Source organism: Thunnus albacares, chromosome 1 (genome assembly GCF_914725855.1).
Source record: "Thunnus albacares chromosome 1, fThuAlb1.1, whole genome shotgun sequence".
In the NCBI taxonomy this organism is placed as follows: domain Eukaryota; kingdom Metazoa; phylum Chordata; class Actinopteri; order Scombriformes; family Scombridae; genus Thunnus; species Thunnus albacares.
In genome coordinates this window covers 33,574,240-33,591,019 of record NC_058106.1, presented here as the reverse complement: position 1 = coordinate 33,591,019, position 16,780 = coordinate 33,574,240, and the positions used below count along the sequence as shown (strand labels likewise).

Below are 16,780 nucleotides of genomic sequence, written 5' to 3'. Positions count from 1 at the left end.
GTATGAAGTAACAGCACCGTGACACTGGAAAATGAAGGTTTCGACGCTCTTAAATGAGAGAATGCAAATTGAAATGCAATTCAAACTAATTACAAGAGGCTCATATTTATGTTTTTAACACTAGAGCGACTGAATAGAGCTGCAATGTTGTTTAATCGATTATTCAACAGACAAAAAAATTGTTTTAGTAACTTTTTCAAGCAAGAATGCCAAACATTCATTGGTTTCTTTGTCATATATGACAGTAAAGTGAATATTTTTGGGTTTTGGACTGTTGGCCGGACAAAACAAGACATTTGAAGACAACTCCTTGACTTCTGGGAAATTATATTGAGCATTTCTCACTAGTTTCTGATGATTCACAGGTTAAACGATAACTGATTAATCGAAAGAAATTGAAAGTATTTGACATAAGCCAATCCTCCTTCAATACTCCTCATACACAAGGCAGTAAAAAATGTAATTTGTTGTGTGTTCAGCTTGGGTATGTGTTGATTTTATTGTGTTCTTCCACCATGTTATTCTCTAATTCTGTGACGTGCCCTGTACCTGCATTCATTGCCTATCATGTGTGGTCTCTAAACATATCCATATAGCTTCAGCACTTCACCAACCAAACACTCTGTGGTGTCTCTCCTGCCAGGTGAATGAGTCTCCTAGAAAAAGCCTCCTTACCTGTCTGTCTGTGAGGTGATACCACTATAATGTCCATGAGGCCCTCCACGTTGGCCAGCACGGTTTCCTTGTTACGGCCGGTGTGTTTGTCCACCCGCTGGATGGACTTAGTCTGCCAGTCCGTCCAGTAGATCCAGCGGTCTTGCTGCGAGAGTCGGGAGAAAGGAGTTAGAGGGGAGGACACCGGCTTCAACTGGGGAAACGAGGGAGAAGAAGAGAGGAGAGGAAAAACACAGACAAGGAGCAGGGGGACGGGAGGAAGAAGGGGAAGGGAAAGGGGAGGGAGAGAGGAGGAAGAAAAATGAGGGTCAGAGTGGAAGGGAAGTAGAAGAAATGGTTAAGTCGAATGAGTTCAGTATGAGTTGGAGGACGGAGAGATGACCAGTGGGAGTCACACGGTGAGCCGATGAGTGAGAGAGAGCAGGTGAGTGGAGGAGGCAGCCAGGAGGAAGGGTCAGCCCAGTGATTGACAGCTGAAGGTTAAGGGGGTTGGGGGAGGTACCTGAGTCAGGGCGAAGGGGTGAGACACCGGGCTAACGAGGATCTGACGCAGTTTCCCGTTCAGGTCGGAACTCTCGATCCTGTCCAAGTGGGCGTCCACCCAGAATATCCTGCAGAAAACATCACACAATCATAAACACACTTCAGTCTGTAAATACACTTTAAATACTTTCCGACTGCACTGTAAAAACAGGACTTTAAATATCCTGTGATGCTGTAATCCTCAGTACACACAAGAAAACAAAACTGTTGACTGGATGACAAACTGAGAGATAGCTTTGCTTTTCTTAGATCCTTATCGCCAGGGCTGGGATCTAAGAAAATGGCAAAAATGTAAACTGTGGCCTGAGGTCGGTGTGAGAAGATAAATTAAAATGTTTATCCTCTACACGGTGGCCATTTTAGGAGAACTCAAACTCAGCTCATCAGGCTCACCTCTACTGGAGACTTTTTCATCACTTCAGCACTTGCTAACATGCTAATATTAAGCATGTTAACATTTCAGAAAGTAACGTTAGCTTTAAGCTCCAAGTACAGCTGAGTTATGCTAATGTTAGCATGTTAATGTGCAATGTTTTTGTAACAATTAGAATGTTAGTTAGGCTAAATGCTAACACAGACGCTAGAATATTAACATGCTGATTGTAATGTTAGCATTTAGCACTGTGTCCAGTTAGCGTGTAAGGATGAAATTAAAAAAAAAAAATGCTAATATTAGCTAGGAAGTTAATTGGTGGACAGAAAATGTAATATAATACAATATCCCAGGAATAAATTATACTTTTATGTTGATTCAAATAACTGTAGTAGCTTTGTGGGCTTGTTGTATGCTCTTCTGTCAATGCAACAAATAATTTAGTTAAGTGTATTAATCTCAGTATGATCAGTTATTGTTCAGCTGTATGTTCAGTTGTCCTTGCAGATATACTTTTTGATGTACCCCCCCCCAAACATGCTTCTCTGTCTGACCTGCGTGTGTCGTAGTCTAGTGTGAGACCATTGGGCCATCCCAGGTCGGTGTTGATCAGAACCTTTCGGTCCGACCCGTCCAGGTGAGATCGCTCGATCTTTGCAATGTGACCCCAGTCAGTCCAGAACAAGAACCTGCAGAGACAAGGTAGAACTGGTGAGAAGAGAAGCAAACTGGAAAAAAGATACCTGCAGCCGTACGACTCCTCCTTTAGCATTTGCTTCAACTTCAGTGTTATTAAAACGTCTTTTAACAGCTCCAAAAAAGCAATAAATGCTGAAGAAATTGCACAGTTTATGAAATTATACTGCATCAAGAGTCTATTATGTGAGTTATTTCTTAAAAATGTTAAATCGTGTCATGTTCACTCCCCGTCTCTTACCCTTTGCTCGGGAACACTGCGATGGCTCTGGGTTCGTCCAAACTGTTGTTGACCAGGACTTTGCGGCTTGTTCCGTCCAGTCGAGCCACCTCGATGGTGTTTCTTCCAGTGTCGGTCCAGTACATGTTCCTGGCCACCCAGTCCACAGCCAGTCCGTCTGTGGTCTTTAGGCCCTGGCTGATCACGGTCTCCATGTTAGTACCATCCAGGTCAGCACGCCTAAAAAACAAAGTAAAAGGTGAACATTACAGTGCATAACTATTTGATTAGAGGAAATAAAATAACCTTGATTATACTAAAAGTTAAACGATACGTGGCAGGATAGAGTTTTCATGTGTGTTCATACCTTATAACATCCAAGGTGACGTCGGTGTAGTAAAGTTTTCCGTCCACGCTGTCATAGTCCAGAGAGATGACGTTGTGCAGCTCGGGCACCGGTACGTGCACGTCGGTGTGATCGTTGGTGTCCAAGGAGATTCTCCGCACACTGACACGGTTGGAGAAGAGCAGGTATGTCTCCGGGGAGTCGTCACATGACCTACCGTCACCCTTGAGCAGGATGCCCGTGGGACAGGCACAGGATGTACCGTTGGGACGAGGCAGACAAAGGTGAGTACAGCCTCCGTTCCTCCTGCCACACTTATTAAAACCTGGAGAGGCCAGAGACAGAAGGGATGATGCACAGAGACAGAGGTGATCTCTAACAATATGTTTGTACTCGCAGCAGATTTTGTTTGCACAGAGGTATCTTGCTGTTTCTAGGCAACACAAAATCACCTGTCAATAAATCATGTGCTGGCAAGCTAAGCATAATAATTATCAACAGCAGTTACTGTATTTTCAGGCAATCAAACGCAGTAAATACAGACAAACAAATTTAAAATGAACACTAAAGTTCCTCCAAGTTTGACTTGTTTATGTTCTGGTAATTTCTGTCCATGAGATTAAACGGCTCTAGGTGGCTAGGGTCAATCACTACTAGGCTTTCCTCCATTCTCGTGTTTGTTTGTGGTTCAATTGGCTCCTCTAAAAACATGAAACCAAAGGCAATACAGTGCTTTGATTTTGAACATAAATATTCTTTCATTCATACTGCAAGTAGCAGTATGCGGAAGAGCAAGCATGAGGTGGCACTAAAGCAGTCTCTAGAGATATAGTATTGCACCTCCATAAAGTCGGGGGACCAACGAGAGACGCTTTCCATAATGCAACTCTGTAAATGCAGACACCTTTCAAACACCACATCCTCGGTTTGTAATACTGGATTTCTATTAAAAACGTGTAGGCTCAAAGCTCAAACTGAGCTTAACTACAGTTCACCTGTGAAAAAAATCAACTTTATGTCTTCAGACTCACCCAGTGGCCTCTCCCTGTCCACAGCCTGGATGTCCATCAGGCCCGGCAAGTTGGCTCGCACTGTGATGGTGTTGGCTCCGGTGTTCTTGTCGGCCCGCTGGATGCTGCGGCTCTGCCAGTCGGTCCAGTAGATGTGGGACCCCAGTAGGGTTAAACCGTACGGGTGCTGGACTGGAGTCACGAGGGTGTGGCGGTTCTGCCCATTCAGGTCGGAGGCCTCGATACGCTGGGAGAGGATGAGAAAGACAATGAGTACATGACTCCATGTTTGCCGCCTTTCAGTTTAACATTTTCACATTTTAGCCACTTGATGTTTACACTATTTGAACCTTTAAACATGAATTTTTAAAAACCTTGCATTTTTTGCACCAAGTGGTGTTCATGAGTTCATGTCTTGTCTCTCTGGTACATCTTTATGGATTTAACCGCTTTTTTCTTTGTATTGTCCAAAATTATTTTATTGTTCTGGCATGTTTTTACTTTATTATGCTTTGTTTTTAGTTTTTCTGATCCAGAGTGACCTGATCCTCAACATCCACAACATTATAAGACCTCAAAACAAAGAGGCCAAGGCTTTATTTCCTCTATGGTTTAGGATTAGTGAGGTAGCTGAGGAGTTGTGTGGGCATCAAAGGCAGCCACCACTGACCTCGGTGTGAGCGTCAGCCCACAGCAACTGTGAGCCGGCCATGTCAATAGCCAGGCCGTTGGGCCAGCCAAGGTTGTTACTGATGAGCACTACACGATCTGATCCATCCATCGCAGAGCGCTCCAGCTTAGCGTGCTCTCCCCAGTCTGTCCAGTACATATAACTGTAAGAGACAGAGAGAGAGAGAGGGAGAGGTTAGCAAGTGTAAGAAGGCTGAAAACAAGACAGAGATAATCTGATGAGAAAAAGCTGGACTGTGAGAGCAGCATATGGTATATTAGACATGTAGTTGAACTATTCCTTTAACAGAACTTTATGAAAGCTGAAGTGGAATTCACTATGTTTGATCTATAAGCATCCTCACCCCATCTCATTGTAGAGGGCAATGGCTCGAGGGCTGTCCAGGTTTTGCCAGACAAGAACTTTCCTCATGGAGCCGTCCAAGTTAGCAACCTCAATGCGGTTGGTTCCTGTGTCCGTCCAGTAGATCTTCCTGCCAACAGCATCCACCGCCAGACCATCAGTTGTCATCAACCCTACAGAGGGAGACACAGAAGGAGACAGAGGTCAAGTCATGACACCATCACTGGATGGACTCAGACAGCATTGTACTTTACATGTAAGCGTTCCTCCTCACCTGTAGCTATGATGTCTTCATCTGCTGTTCCATTGATGTTGGCTCTGCAGATTTTCTTCAGTGTACTGTCAGACCAATACACTTTTCCTGTAGGAGGCGCCACATACACATGTAAGGACTCCATTTATACATCACTAGTCTTTTTTGAAACAGACCTTTTAAAACTTTGAGAAGACACACAAACCTTCTTTGGGGTCGACGCCAATGGCAATAGTGTTTTTCATGGAGCTGTTGACGGCAAGAACCACATCAGCAAAGTAGGGGATGTCCAGAGAAACCATCCTGATGTCCGTCCTCCGTGCAAATACTAGGAAGCTGCTCATTCCTGCACACGCACACACACACACACACAGCACATCAGTTTTTTTTTTTTTCCACACATCACAGCACCTTCCTGTAAGTAAACAGAGAGGGCTGACATTCTTTTATCTTCTTGGCAGCAAAGGTTTCGACATGATGCAGATGCTGCCGTGTAAACAAAATATAGGACATCTGTAGATGATCAAAGCATTTATCTGCTTTATTCACATACACCTCACTTACAAAATCCTGAATATTACTGAGATCATGTGAGAATTGCTGGTTAATCACAGGTGCGGATGGATCCATTCTAACTTTCGAAATGCAAAAAGACGTTTTGTACCAGGCGTGCAGGTCTTTCCGTCCGTCTGCAGGTTAATCCCGGTGGGACAGGCGCAGCTGGACGCTTTGGGAGCAGGGGCCAGGAGACAGAGGTGGCTGCAGCCTCCGTTATTCACAGCACACGGGTTACGCACTACAGATGGAGACACACAAACAGATTCAGCTCACCCACTGTCCTCCTTTCTAGGTCAGCTTAGAGGCAAGGATTTCAAAGGGAATTGGGGAATTTGGAGCAAACAAAACAGAAACACACAACTTGCGGATACAGACAGTGAAACTCTTCAGGAAGCACAGGAGAGCCCTACATAGCAGTGAGATCAGTGAGGTTTCAGTTTGGTATGAGCCCCTGAGGCTTTCTGCCCTCTCAGCCACTGATCTGTGCCCAGTTTACCTGTAATCCCCCCCAGTGTCAGCACAGCAGACACATCTGAGCTCTGGGAAAAGGCGTCAAAAACCAGAAAAGCAGAAAGTGAGAGGAGGAGGTTTTTTTTTTTTTTTCCCTTTGTCACAAGAGACTACACGAGTCCAACAGAACACAGAGTATTCTCCATAAACAGAAGGCCAGTGTTACATTTTTCATTTTTTTATCTTTTCTTTTCTCTGTACTGTCACACATTGGACTTGAAATCAGTAACTGTGAGTTTATAGTGATGAAGGATTTTTGGAGGTGTTTTTTAACACCTAATATTATATATGAAAACTTTATTTAAGTGTATGTTTGTATGTTAACATTTACTTTCTACTCACAAAAAAAATCGGGGTTCTCTGTGTAAAAAGGGGCTACAGTTCCTACACTGTTCATCTGATGTGGATGTAAAAAACCTCAAATTAAAGCTAAATTCAACACTTTAACCTCATGGTTATATTTTCATTTCTGATTCTATATGCTGGAGTACAGAGACAAAAAAATGTGCCACTGCTATTCAGACTTGGTGTAGCATGTGGACACACACACAGACCTGTTTCGCGGTGTCTCTGGAACATGTGTATGTCCATGAGGTTCTCCAGGTTTTCGGCCAAAGTGTGTCGTCCCAAGCCGGTGAGCTTGTCAGCGCTCTGGATGCTCTTAGACTGCCAGTCTGTCCAGTACAGCTTGTCCTCGTGTACAGTCAGGCCGAAGGGGTGAGGCAGCTGGCTGCCAATCAAAACCTGTATGCAAAAACAGGAGAATAGGTCAAGTGACATTTACGATTATTTCCAAAGATATATTTGCAGTGTTGATTCCGCATTAACAGAAAAACTAATAATTCAGGTCACAAAACAGTGAAATAATTAAGTTCAAGTTGCTGTTAAGACATTATTGCCATCATTACAATTTCAAGACCCTGTGATTAGCACCCGTTACCTGTCGGTCAGAACCGTCAAAGTTGCCGAATTCAATAGTCTTCATGCCAGCATCGGCCCAGTACAGGCGTTTAGTCTCATAGTCGATGGCGAGCCCATTGGGCCATGTCAGGTTGGATGAGATGATGACAATGCGACTGGAAGCGTCCATTCCAGCACGTTCAATCTTTGGGTTGGCACCCCAGTCGGTCCAGTACATGAAACTACAGAGAAAGAATAAAACATGAGAGATGCTGCGCAAAGTTCAGGTTCATATATCAACTTATTAAACCTTTTCAATCATCTCACCCTCCAATCGGGTCGACGACAATGTCCCTTGGCCGGTCCAGGTTCTCCCATATCAGTACAGTCCGCATGCTCCCATCTGCATTAGAAACCTCGATACGATCTGTACCTGAGCAACCCGGGAAATGACATGATTGGTTCAAGAGCACACACTGTCACACAAATGATTGTACATAATACAGCAGAAATATGATTTTAAGTGTAAAGATGTGTAGTGAGACTGTTTACCAGCATCGGTCCAGTATAGCTTGTTGGTCACCCAGTCAATCGCCAAACCTGCTGGGCTCTCCAGACTGGTGTCCACTACCACCTGAAAAAACAGGGACCACAAAGATCTCATTTCTACTGTTTTAGCTTCCATGCAGTCTTAGGTTACATCTTGAGGTTTTGAGCTCTTAGACATGTTTAGATCCAAGCTCAAAAGTAAACCTAGACAGATGATATTTGGTGTCGTTTATATAACAGAGATAGAGAACAAAAACAAAAAAGATCTGCTGTTGAAATTGATAAATTAAAGGTGTAAATAGAACAGTGATAACTTCTTGTATTATTATTACAGTTTTCTGTTGTTGCAGCTTTTGTTTGGTTTAATTTAATTCTTCTATTTTGTGTTGAACTGACTTTAAACTTTTTATAATTAGTGAAAATGTGAACATTTATCATTTTAAACCATATTGGTACAGATTTTTATTTTATGTATATGGGGTCTGTTGTTATTTGTACTGTGCCTGGTAGGAGGCTGTATTTTTAAGGTCAACTGAACTGAATTAGCTGCTATTATTAGCAACTCAACTCTACACATACTGCATCTTCTTTGTGTTGCTGCACTTTTGCATCACCCCCAGTAGATGGCGATATTGCATAAATCTATTTCCTGCTCTCTTGTGATGCAGGTGCTCTGCTCTGCTCTGTAAAAGTCAGGGACAGATGAAAAAATAATGGATTTCAGTGCTACATTTAGTCAGTCTGTAGCTGTAGCTTTCACTCACCTCCTGCTTGGTGCCGTTCCACAGAGCTCTGTTGATGGAGTCAGTGGTGACATCTGTCCAGTAGATGTAACCGTCTTTGGCGTCCCAGTCCAGCGCCACGGCATTGCGCACGTCAGCCAGAGGGATGACATCATCGGACATGTCCTCTGTATCAAAGCTGATTCGTCGGATGTCCGTCCTTCGGGCAAAAAGCAGGAACTTGTCAAGACCTGATTAAAGACCAAAGGTCTTCTGTCAGTCTTCTAGGTTTAACAGTGGGGGTCAACAGTGAACACAGCACAACAGTACTAACACACAGAAAACTAACAGCCTTTAAAGGGCAAATCTAACCAAACCGAGTGATTAATATCATAAATCATAACCTTTCACCTAACATAATTATCTATAATGATGATGATGATAAAATGTAAATGTTTTTATAACTACAGGGTGTGTAAGTGACATAAAAAAGAATCATTAAAAACTTTGCCAAAAGTCAATTTTAGTTCAGCACTTCTCAAGCTGCACTGAACCGTAACATATAATTTGACTCGTTTTAAATTTTCATTAGTTGAAATTTCACTTTTGGTGGATGTCCTCTGCATGCATGCTTTTTTTTTTCCCCTCTACAATTTTGCTTCCTCTGACAACCTACACCTCAACTGCCAGGCTGATCAGAGAGATTAAATGCATGTTACAGGATTATCTTCCCTATTTAGCTTCTCAGAACTGACTGACTGTTGAATCAGTAAAACCTTGCAATCTTCTCTGAAAGTATTGCTGAGGATTTGTTTTATACATGAATTTTTAACTCTTTATGAACTCTTTAAAGACAGTGATCCTCAGAAAGAAGATAAAAAAAATTCATCATATTCCTCATATTGCACCAGATTTATTGAGTTAAATAATTGTTGTAAAGTGCAGAATGGCTAAAATAATTGCTTTTGGCATTTATTGTTACATACATAAATGAATAAGAATAAATACATACATACAATAGCCCTAAATTAACCAAATTACAATGAATATTATAAATTTAAGGTGTTGAGGGACTCACTGTTGGCACAGCTGTGGTGGTCCACCTTCTTGAAGCCGGTGGGACAGGCGCAGGTGTACGTCTTGTTGCTGGGGAGACACAGGTGGCTGCAGCCTCCGTTGTTGGTGCCACAGCGGTTTCTGCCTCCTACAGGACAGACGGAGACACACAGCTCAGTGTACAAACGTTTACGTCGGAAAGGCGGTTTCTGACTCGGCGTCCTCCCCCCTTTCTCTTCATGTTTCCTGTGTGCATATTTTTACAAAGCTTATTCTTTTTTACAAAATCGGTCTGATATGCATCATGTTTACAACTGTTCTTATCTTACATGATGACGTGTTTATTGATTTCATTGCGTAAATCTTGGGATGTAGTGATTCTATATTTCATAGTATATAGTTCTGTTGTAGTCTTCAATACAGATTGTGAGGAATGTGTTATAATAACTACAAAAATTACATGCGTTTGGTAAAAAAAACAACTGAATGTGTAGAGTTATCTGTCCATAAAACCTTGTGAATTTTACAATTTTGTTTGTGTACGGATTAAACACGAGTTATGGTGTGTTTGTGAGCTTTAAAGGTGTTGGTAGATGTAATTTTGAACTTTGGATAGAGCCGCTGTTAGCTGTTTCCCATCTGCTTCCAGTATTTATGCAAAGCTAAGCTAATTGCTAACTGGATAGCCATCTTCTCATCTAACTCTCTGCAAGAAAGTGAATATGTGTATTTTCCAAAATGTCAAACTCTTTCTTTGACTATATAGCAATACAGTGAACCTGCATTTCATACTGTCAATACATACATTTGTATCACTGCAGTTTTTTATTCCTAAATAAAATAAACTATAACTCAACTTCACAGCGTTGGTCTTTTGTTATTCTAAATGTCACAGAGTGTGACTGGACTCTAGCTCTGAATCCTTTTTGTTTTGTGTGATTGACACAGAGCTCAAATCTATTTCAGCTCTGACATGGTTTCACATGATCTCACTGAATCTCATCTGACACCAGAGAAAAAAAAAATTGCCTGATCTCCTCCTGCCAGCACAGAGGCAGCTCACAGTTCATAACAGTGTCAGGTTGTTACAGTATTTTATCAGCATGATAACCAAAACTTTCTCTTGGCCACAACTCAAGTTCAACACACTTTGTTAGCAAAGAACACAAGTCTTTGCTGTAGCACTCCACTGGGCCAGTTTCACCACAGGGTCTCACACTAGTGCAACAAATGATTTTATCATTTCTATGGTTGCCACCGTGTGAAAAAGATTCCATTCATGTGCGCTGTGATACACTTAAAGTAGAGGAAACGTGTTGACCTCAACTAGTTCATCCTGTTTGATGTTTTGTTGTCCAGCACTTTGTTCTCCTGCCTGCTGCATGAAATGTTCTACTGCTTCAGGCTGCAAGCATGGTTGTTGAATTCACTTAAACTATCTGACAAACTGACATTATGCACAGTATAATATCTCTGCACTGCCTTCTGTCCATAAACTGCACAGCGTGTTATTGTCAGTGATTCTTTTGTAACCAAGCACAGACATTAAAACACATCTAAAACCTATGTAAAATCACTAAGCTTAGTCCCAAAAACAGTTTGTTTCAGATCATTAATAGATTAAATGACTGATTACTTTGTGTTTTTTGCCTCTGACTGAAAACCCTCAGTGAAAAGATTAGTAAATCTAACATGATTCTTGCTGCTGTTGGTTATGAGATCAAAACAAAGCATTGAAATCCTCCATTATCTGACTATTTGTCCAAGTCGCAGTTTTGTGACTTTGCAGTCATATGACAGCAACGAAAGCAAAACATGTCGCCATAACAACACAAACTTTGATACAACTTATTAAAAAACACAGAACAGTGAGTTCTGGAGAAATTGGCCTCAACAGAGTTACAATATCACCTTACACCTGCATGCAGGTCTAATCGCCCAATTATCTATGGAGACATTTCAGGAATATTAAAAATTGCATTTAGCTTCCAACATGGTTATGTACAGACCTGCAGGCTGCCTCTGGGGGTGCAGGGTGTGGATGTCCATGGGGAAGTGCAGCTTGTTGCGAATGATCTCCTGGTTCTTGCCGGTGAATTTATTGGCGCTGTTGATGCTCTTGGTGTGCCAGTCGGTCCAGTAGAGGCTGTCTTCAAACACCGTGATGGCGAACGGGTGGGGAAGGCCTAAAGAGACGGAAACAGAGAGTTCAGAAAGGCTGAGAGACGCCCGCCGAAACGTTCGACAAAACCAGCAACAACTCATTAAAGAACGAGCTGTTTTTTTGAGGGACGTAATTATCAAAGTAAACAAAGAAAGGAGTGAAGTTTGACACCTTTATAATGAGTGAAAAAAATAATGCTTCTGCGGTGCTAATGTGGAAATTTGAGGCCTCTTTCCAAACATAAAAATGGAAAGAACAAATGCTGCAATTGGCTTGTTCCACCAACGCTCTCCAAACATCCTCCCATTGAGCGCTGTGGGCTTGGCTGATGTCATATTATCCCCGTTCAGAGCTGCATTCAATTACTCTGCCTCTCATCAGCCTGTACTGTATATGGTTCAGTTGTGGCCAGACCGGCCAAAAGCAGAGGCGCTCCATCGGTTTCCTTAAGTAATGTGACTTTTCCATCCAGAATCTGGACGCCCTTACACCCAGTCAGACTGATACATGAGGCTGATACTGGACAGATATTATCTGAGTCTACCATCAAATTTTACTTAGCTTTTAATCATTTTAATGGGTAAGTTTAATATGATGGACAGTAATAGATCCCAGATTTTTCTCTACCACTTAGAGGGGTGTGTACGTGCGCGCTCCAATCCAAAAACAATCTTATTAGTTTCGGTTTTATTAAAGTGTTTCAAGAGTATTTTCAGCTTAATAAGGGAAACGATTTGGTGGAAAAAAAAACTAGATATTTGGGATTTTTTTGTTGAACTGGTTAAACACATCAAACACCTGAAAAACTTTCTTATCTTAGAGGCAGGACATAAAGTCTTTTGTGACTTAATACGCACAAATCAAAGTTAAAATTAGAAAAAAAAAAAAAAAAAAAACATCATTAAATATAGCAGTAGCAGTGAAAACACAAATACAGGAATCTTTCATTTGTTGTTCTAACTTTGTCAGTAATGTGCTCATGTAAAGCCCCATTGCCTTTAGAGAGAGGCTGGTTGAGAAAGTATGTTTTCAAGGGCCTTTAAAACTTTGGCTACGTTACAGTAGAAGTCTCCTTTTTTTTGCATTGACTCTATTAGTCTGTAAGTACTTTTGTCTTTTGTACAAATTGTTGACTTGTGCCTAAAAATGTCAGTATCAGTGCTCGCAGCCCGTATCAGTGGATACCCCTGGCCTAAATACTAACATGTGTAACAGCAGGGAAGTCCTAACAGATTTGCCTCCATTGGGAACATCTGCTCAGGGTGACTCCTCCACACTCATCCAAGTTAACGTTCTCTTTCTCTCTCTCTCTTTCTCTCTCTCTCTTCAGCTTAATCCTCCTCTTGTGGAGTAGCGGCGCAGCCAGTTGGATTAGAGTGCTGAATTGATGGAAAAAGTGATTTCTGCTGCTGCTACACAGAGCGGTAATGGTGGTGGTGGTGGTGTTGGTGGTGGTGGTGGTGGTGGTGGTGTGGCGGCGGCGAGTGTGCGGGCGCAGGGCTTTTAAAACAACGCTGCTCATTTAATGACCGTGTTTTACAGCGCGGCGTAAATCTCGAGTGGTAAATGGCTAAAACTGGTGAGAGAACAGAATGATAATGAGCCACGAGGATCAGAGCGAGGAGTGTGTGTGTGTAAGCTGGAGTGAGACGAAAGTTTTATCGTTTTAATTTAGTTATAGGTTTTATGAGCGACAAACTATTTGTTTAATCCCCCTGTGGTCCGAGGTGAACGAGCAGATTTTACTCCTGTCTGCCTCCAGAAAAAATTCCCTACTACCTCAAATCTGTGTTAAGAGATTAGAGGTGGATTTTACCTGACTGGAGCATCAGCGTGCCAGTCGGCCGATAAGTCATGAGAAAATTGCAGTACATAAATGTCAAATATATGTTTGAAGTAATTTAGAAACAGTGTCTCCATTACAGTCAGTACACCAGACACGAGAAGCTGATGTCTCATTTAAAAGGTTTTGACTGACGTGGAAAACACTATCCAGGCTGGGTGTTTGTTCTATTTTGCACATTGTATCTTCTCATCATCTTCTTCCATTTCTTCCTCATTAAAGGATTATTTTAGTGAATTTTTTTCCTTATCCCTAACTGAAGCACTGTATATTGCTGTAGAGATTGTAAAAAAAAACCCCTGAAGCAAAAGTTGTGTTTTGATATATCGGGCTATACAAATAAAAAAAGTCTTGACTTCACTTTATTAAGTTATCTCTGCTTTCATGGTATTAACTGTGCACAACTAACCAGATGGGAGGATTTTATCAAAGTGCACTTCATTGAATACATAACACACTCAGCTCCTAACAGCCGGTCTGTTAAAATGTCAATTTTAGTATGACGATTAGTATAATGGAGGTTATCATTGTGTTGGAGAGTTGAACTACACTTTATTGTAGGTACTGTACTTCATGACAGCTTTTATTATTCCTATTATATATTATATTCTTACTTTGATTTAGTTGTTGCTTTCTGTGGTGATTAATCCTATTTTTTCCCCACAGTGTATTTTGGATCTTGAAGGCTACAACTGCATTTCCCATGTGTACTAGCGTGACAAAGCACAGGTGTGCTGTATTTGATGTGACTATAGGCTCTGGGGTTCCTTTTTGTCAAACACTTGCCTGATGAATGTTTAGTAAATGAAAAGCTGCCTGTTAATAACTACATTAGACCTAAATATGTTATATAATATTAGACTTTTTGGCCTTTGCACTGTGCCATGTGCAGGGCTGGCTCATTTTTTGACTTTTTGTGATTATGATATTTAGGATTCTGAAAAGAAAAGGGGTGAATTTTCAATCAAAACAAACAAAAAAAAAAGTGTTAAGTTCTGCTCCCTCCTCAGACGGGTCCAGGTGTGTGTGAGGCGATACTGGCTGTCTGTGTGTGCTTTCTGATCTTATCCTAACATGAGGGAGACAAATAATACACCCTCTTCCCTCCACTGAGTCATCGACAGCTTCAGAGGCGTCTGGTTTTGATACGGTCACCTTCTTCCATGTCGTCTCTGCACCCCCCCCCACCGCCCCCACCCCCCACCTCCTCCCCCCTCCCCTGCCTCCTTTTTTTCCGGGACAGCTGGAAGAGCAGCTGCAGGCCAACGGGGCATCAAACGTCCCACCCAGCCTTCACAATAATGTCCCCTTTAACCTATATGTGGCACCTCCCGGTCCTCTCACGCCTCGAGCGAATCTGTCACACTCTCGGTGCGGTAAGTCACACGAGACAACACAAACGCTGCTTCCAACTGGACAGAACGCTGCTTGGATTACATTGCGGTGGACCGCGATATGAGGGAAGTTTAGCGGTGGTCTTTTTGTGATTCATATCTCATATCACATTTCTCTTTGAACTGCGCCACCGTCTATGTTGTTTACAAAATGCCGAACTTAAAATACGATATTGATGATGGTTTGTCATGTGTTAAGCCTGCATTGAACACACTTTGAATGTCAACTGTAAAGTCGTACTCTATTAAAGCAGACAGGATGATGTAATCACATAAATGGAAATAAAATAGATAAATGAGCAAAATAAATGTTGAAATGAGAAAACTCTATGCATGATTTCAAAAGAGGAGACAGCAAAATCGACTGACACGAGGAGGTAACTGGTGCATATATAAATTAATCAGACTGAGAAGCATCCAAAAATGTAGTTTTAAAACTTTTTAAAAAGGATAAATAGCAAGGGATTTAACTCGTGCTGAAAATGTTTTCTTGAAGTTTGTGGAAAACTGCATGTACTTAAGCGAAACACAATCTCTTTCTATGTTCAGACCAAAATAAATATGCAAAATGTAGTCACATATGAAAGCCTCAATGTGTAGAGAGACTCCAACTGGTAGTTTTAAGAATTACACTGCGGCAGACTGTAATAAGGTGGATATTCATTGTCCCCAGAGGATGAGAGGATGACTCAGACCTTTGCTCTTGCTCCACAATCAGGTGATGTATGTTTCTTACTTGTATACAAGTAAGAAACCACGAGTTTCCCCTCTATCGCCACCTACAGGCCAGAGCTCTACACGCGTAATTTCACAATCTGTGCACAGCAGCGTGAGCTCGTCCACTAGGGGGGCGTTGTTTTGTTTTGTCTGTTGTCATTGCTATAAGACTGCAGCGGACAACTCGTTACGAATGAGGCGTCGCTGAAGTATAAAGCGTTCGTCCTCCGTGATCATGTCCCCCACACACCCCCCCGCCCCTACGTCCTCCTGTCCCCCACCTCAAGGTGCACAGGTGTGCAGACAGGATAGCGGCATTATCTGTGACACCCGCCTGCCATCCAGCTCCAGTGACGGAGGAGCTGGCACACATCCAAGTAGCACACACACACACACACACACACATACACAGAACTATAGGTGTATGGAGATGGACACACACACACACACACACACACACACAGAGAACTATAGGTGTACGGAGATAGACACTCGTTAACATTCCTTGGCACAGCGGCTCAGAATGTAACCATGCACACACACACACAGACACACACACACGTCCCATTTGTCCTGTGTGTTGTCTGAGCAAACAGAGGCTGTGGAGGAAGGACAGGGCCAATTACAGCCTTTTATCCTGAGAGCACACATCATTAAGGAGAGCTCAAAGGGCCGATGGCACGGAAGCACACACACACGCGCTCATCGAACATTTCCTCTCTCTTTTTGCACTCTTAAACACTCTTGATTGTCACTGATGTACTTCCACACTCGTGTTTTTCATTTCATTTCTCAAATTCCCTAAATTGGAAGCCGTGCTGTCGGCTCAAACCTCTGTTCGCGCTTCACAATCCTTAACATGGTAATACGCATCGAATTTTGTGGTTCACGTCACCTTTTGCAATTATTTTAAACAGTTTTCTTGACCCTGTAATGATCCATTAATGATAGCCCTTCAATAATTTGGAATGTACTTAATGTCTGTTTCTTTCACAGCTACTGCTAGGGATAATTTGTTTCTAATGGCTGAAAATCTCCAGATTACCCAAATCCAAATGTTTCTTGGACGCGGTTCCTTTTTCTGAGGTAAGACTGTCCACCGAATTTCATGGAAATCTAATCATGTGGTTTTTCGCCTGCTGACAGACAGACAGACACCTGGGTGTGTAAACACAATTTGGGTAAAAACATAATTGTGCCGAGGAGCATTGATGACTC

At 42.1% G+C, this 16,780-nt stretch overlaps 1 protein-coding gene across 3 annotated transcripts in view; it reads right to left on the bottom strand.

The window, feature by feature from the left end:
* The window catches only part of lrp4 (low density lipoprotein receptor-related protein 4), a 117,148-nt gene that overhangs the window by 5,205 nt on the left and 95,163 nt on the right, over window positions 1–16,780 (bottom strand). For 2 of the 3 annotated variants that reach the window (XM_044355566.1, XM_044355586.1), the window contains exons 15-32: window positions 11,454–11,630; window positions 9,467–9,592; window positions 8,431–8,639; window positions 7,670–7,751; window positions 7,445–7,550; window positions 7,158–7,359; window positions 6,772–6,961; window positions 5,814–5,945; window positions 5,355–5,495; window positions 5,171–5,257; window positions 4,898–5,069; window positions 4,534–4,696; window positions 3,885–4,110; window positions 2,875–3,178; window positions 2,529–2,747; window positions 2,146–2,280; window positions 1,178–1,286; window positions 676–868 (exon numbers count right to left, since the gene is read on the bottom strand). In XM_044355566.1, coding sequence (XP_044211501.1) covers window positions 676–868; window positions 1,178–1,286; window positions 2,146–2,280; window positions 2,529–2,747; window positions 2,875–3,178; window positions 3,885–4,110; window positions 4,534–4,696; window positions 4,898–5,069; window positions 5,171–5,257; window positions 5,355–5,495; window positions 5,814–5,945; window positions 6,772–6,961; window positions 7,158–7,359; window positions 7,445–7,550; window positions 7,670–7,751; window positions 8,431–8,639; window positions 9,467–9,592; window positions 11,454–11,630 — 2,973 coding nt within the window. The remainder of the gene's footprint in view (window positions 1–675; window positions 869–1,177; window positions 1,287–2,145; window positions 2,281–2,528; window positions 2,748–2,874; window positions 3,179–3,884; window positions 4,111–4,533; window positions 4,697–4,897; window positions 5,070–5,170; window positions 5,258–5,354; window positions 5,496–5,813; window positions 5,946–6,771; window positions 6,962–7,157; window positions 7,360–7,444; window positions 7,551–7,669; window positions 7,752–8,430; window positions 8,640–9,466; window positions 9,593–11,453; window positions 11,631–16,780) is intronic. The other variant, XM_044355576.1, reaches the window with a different exon arrangement.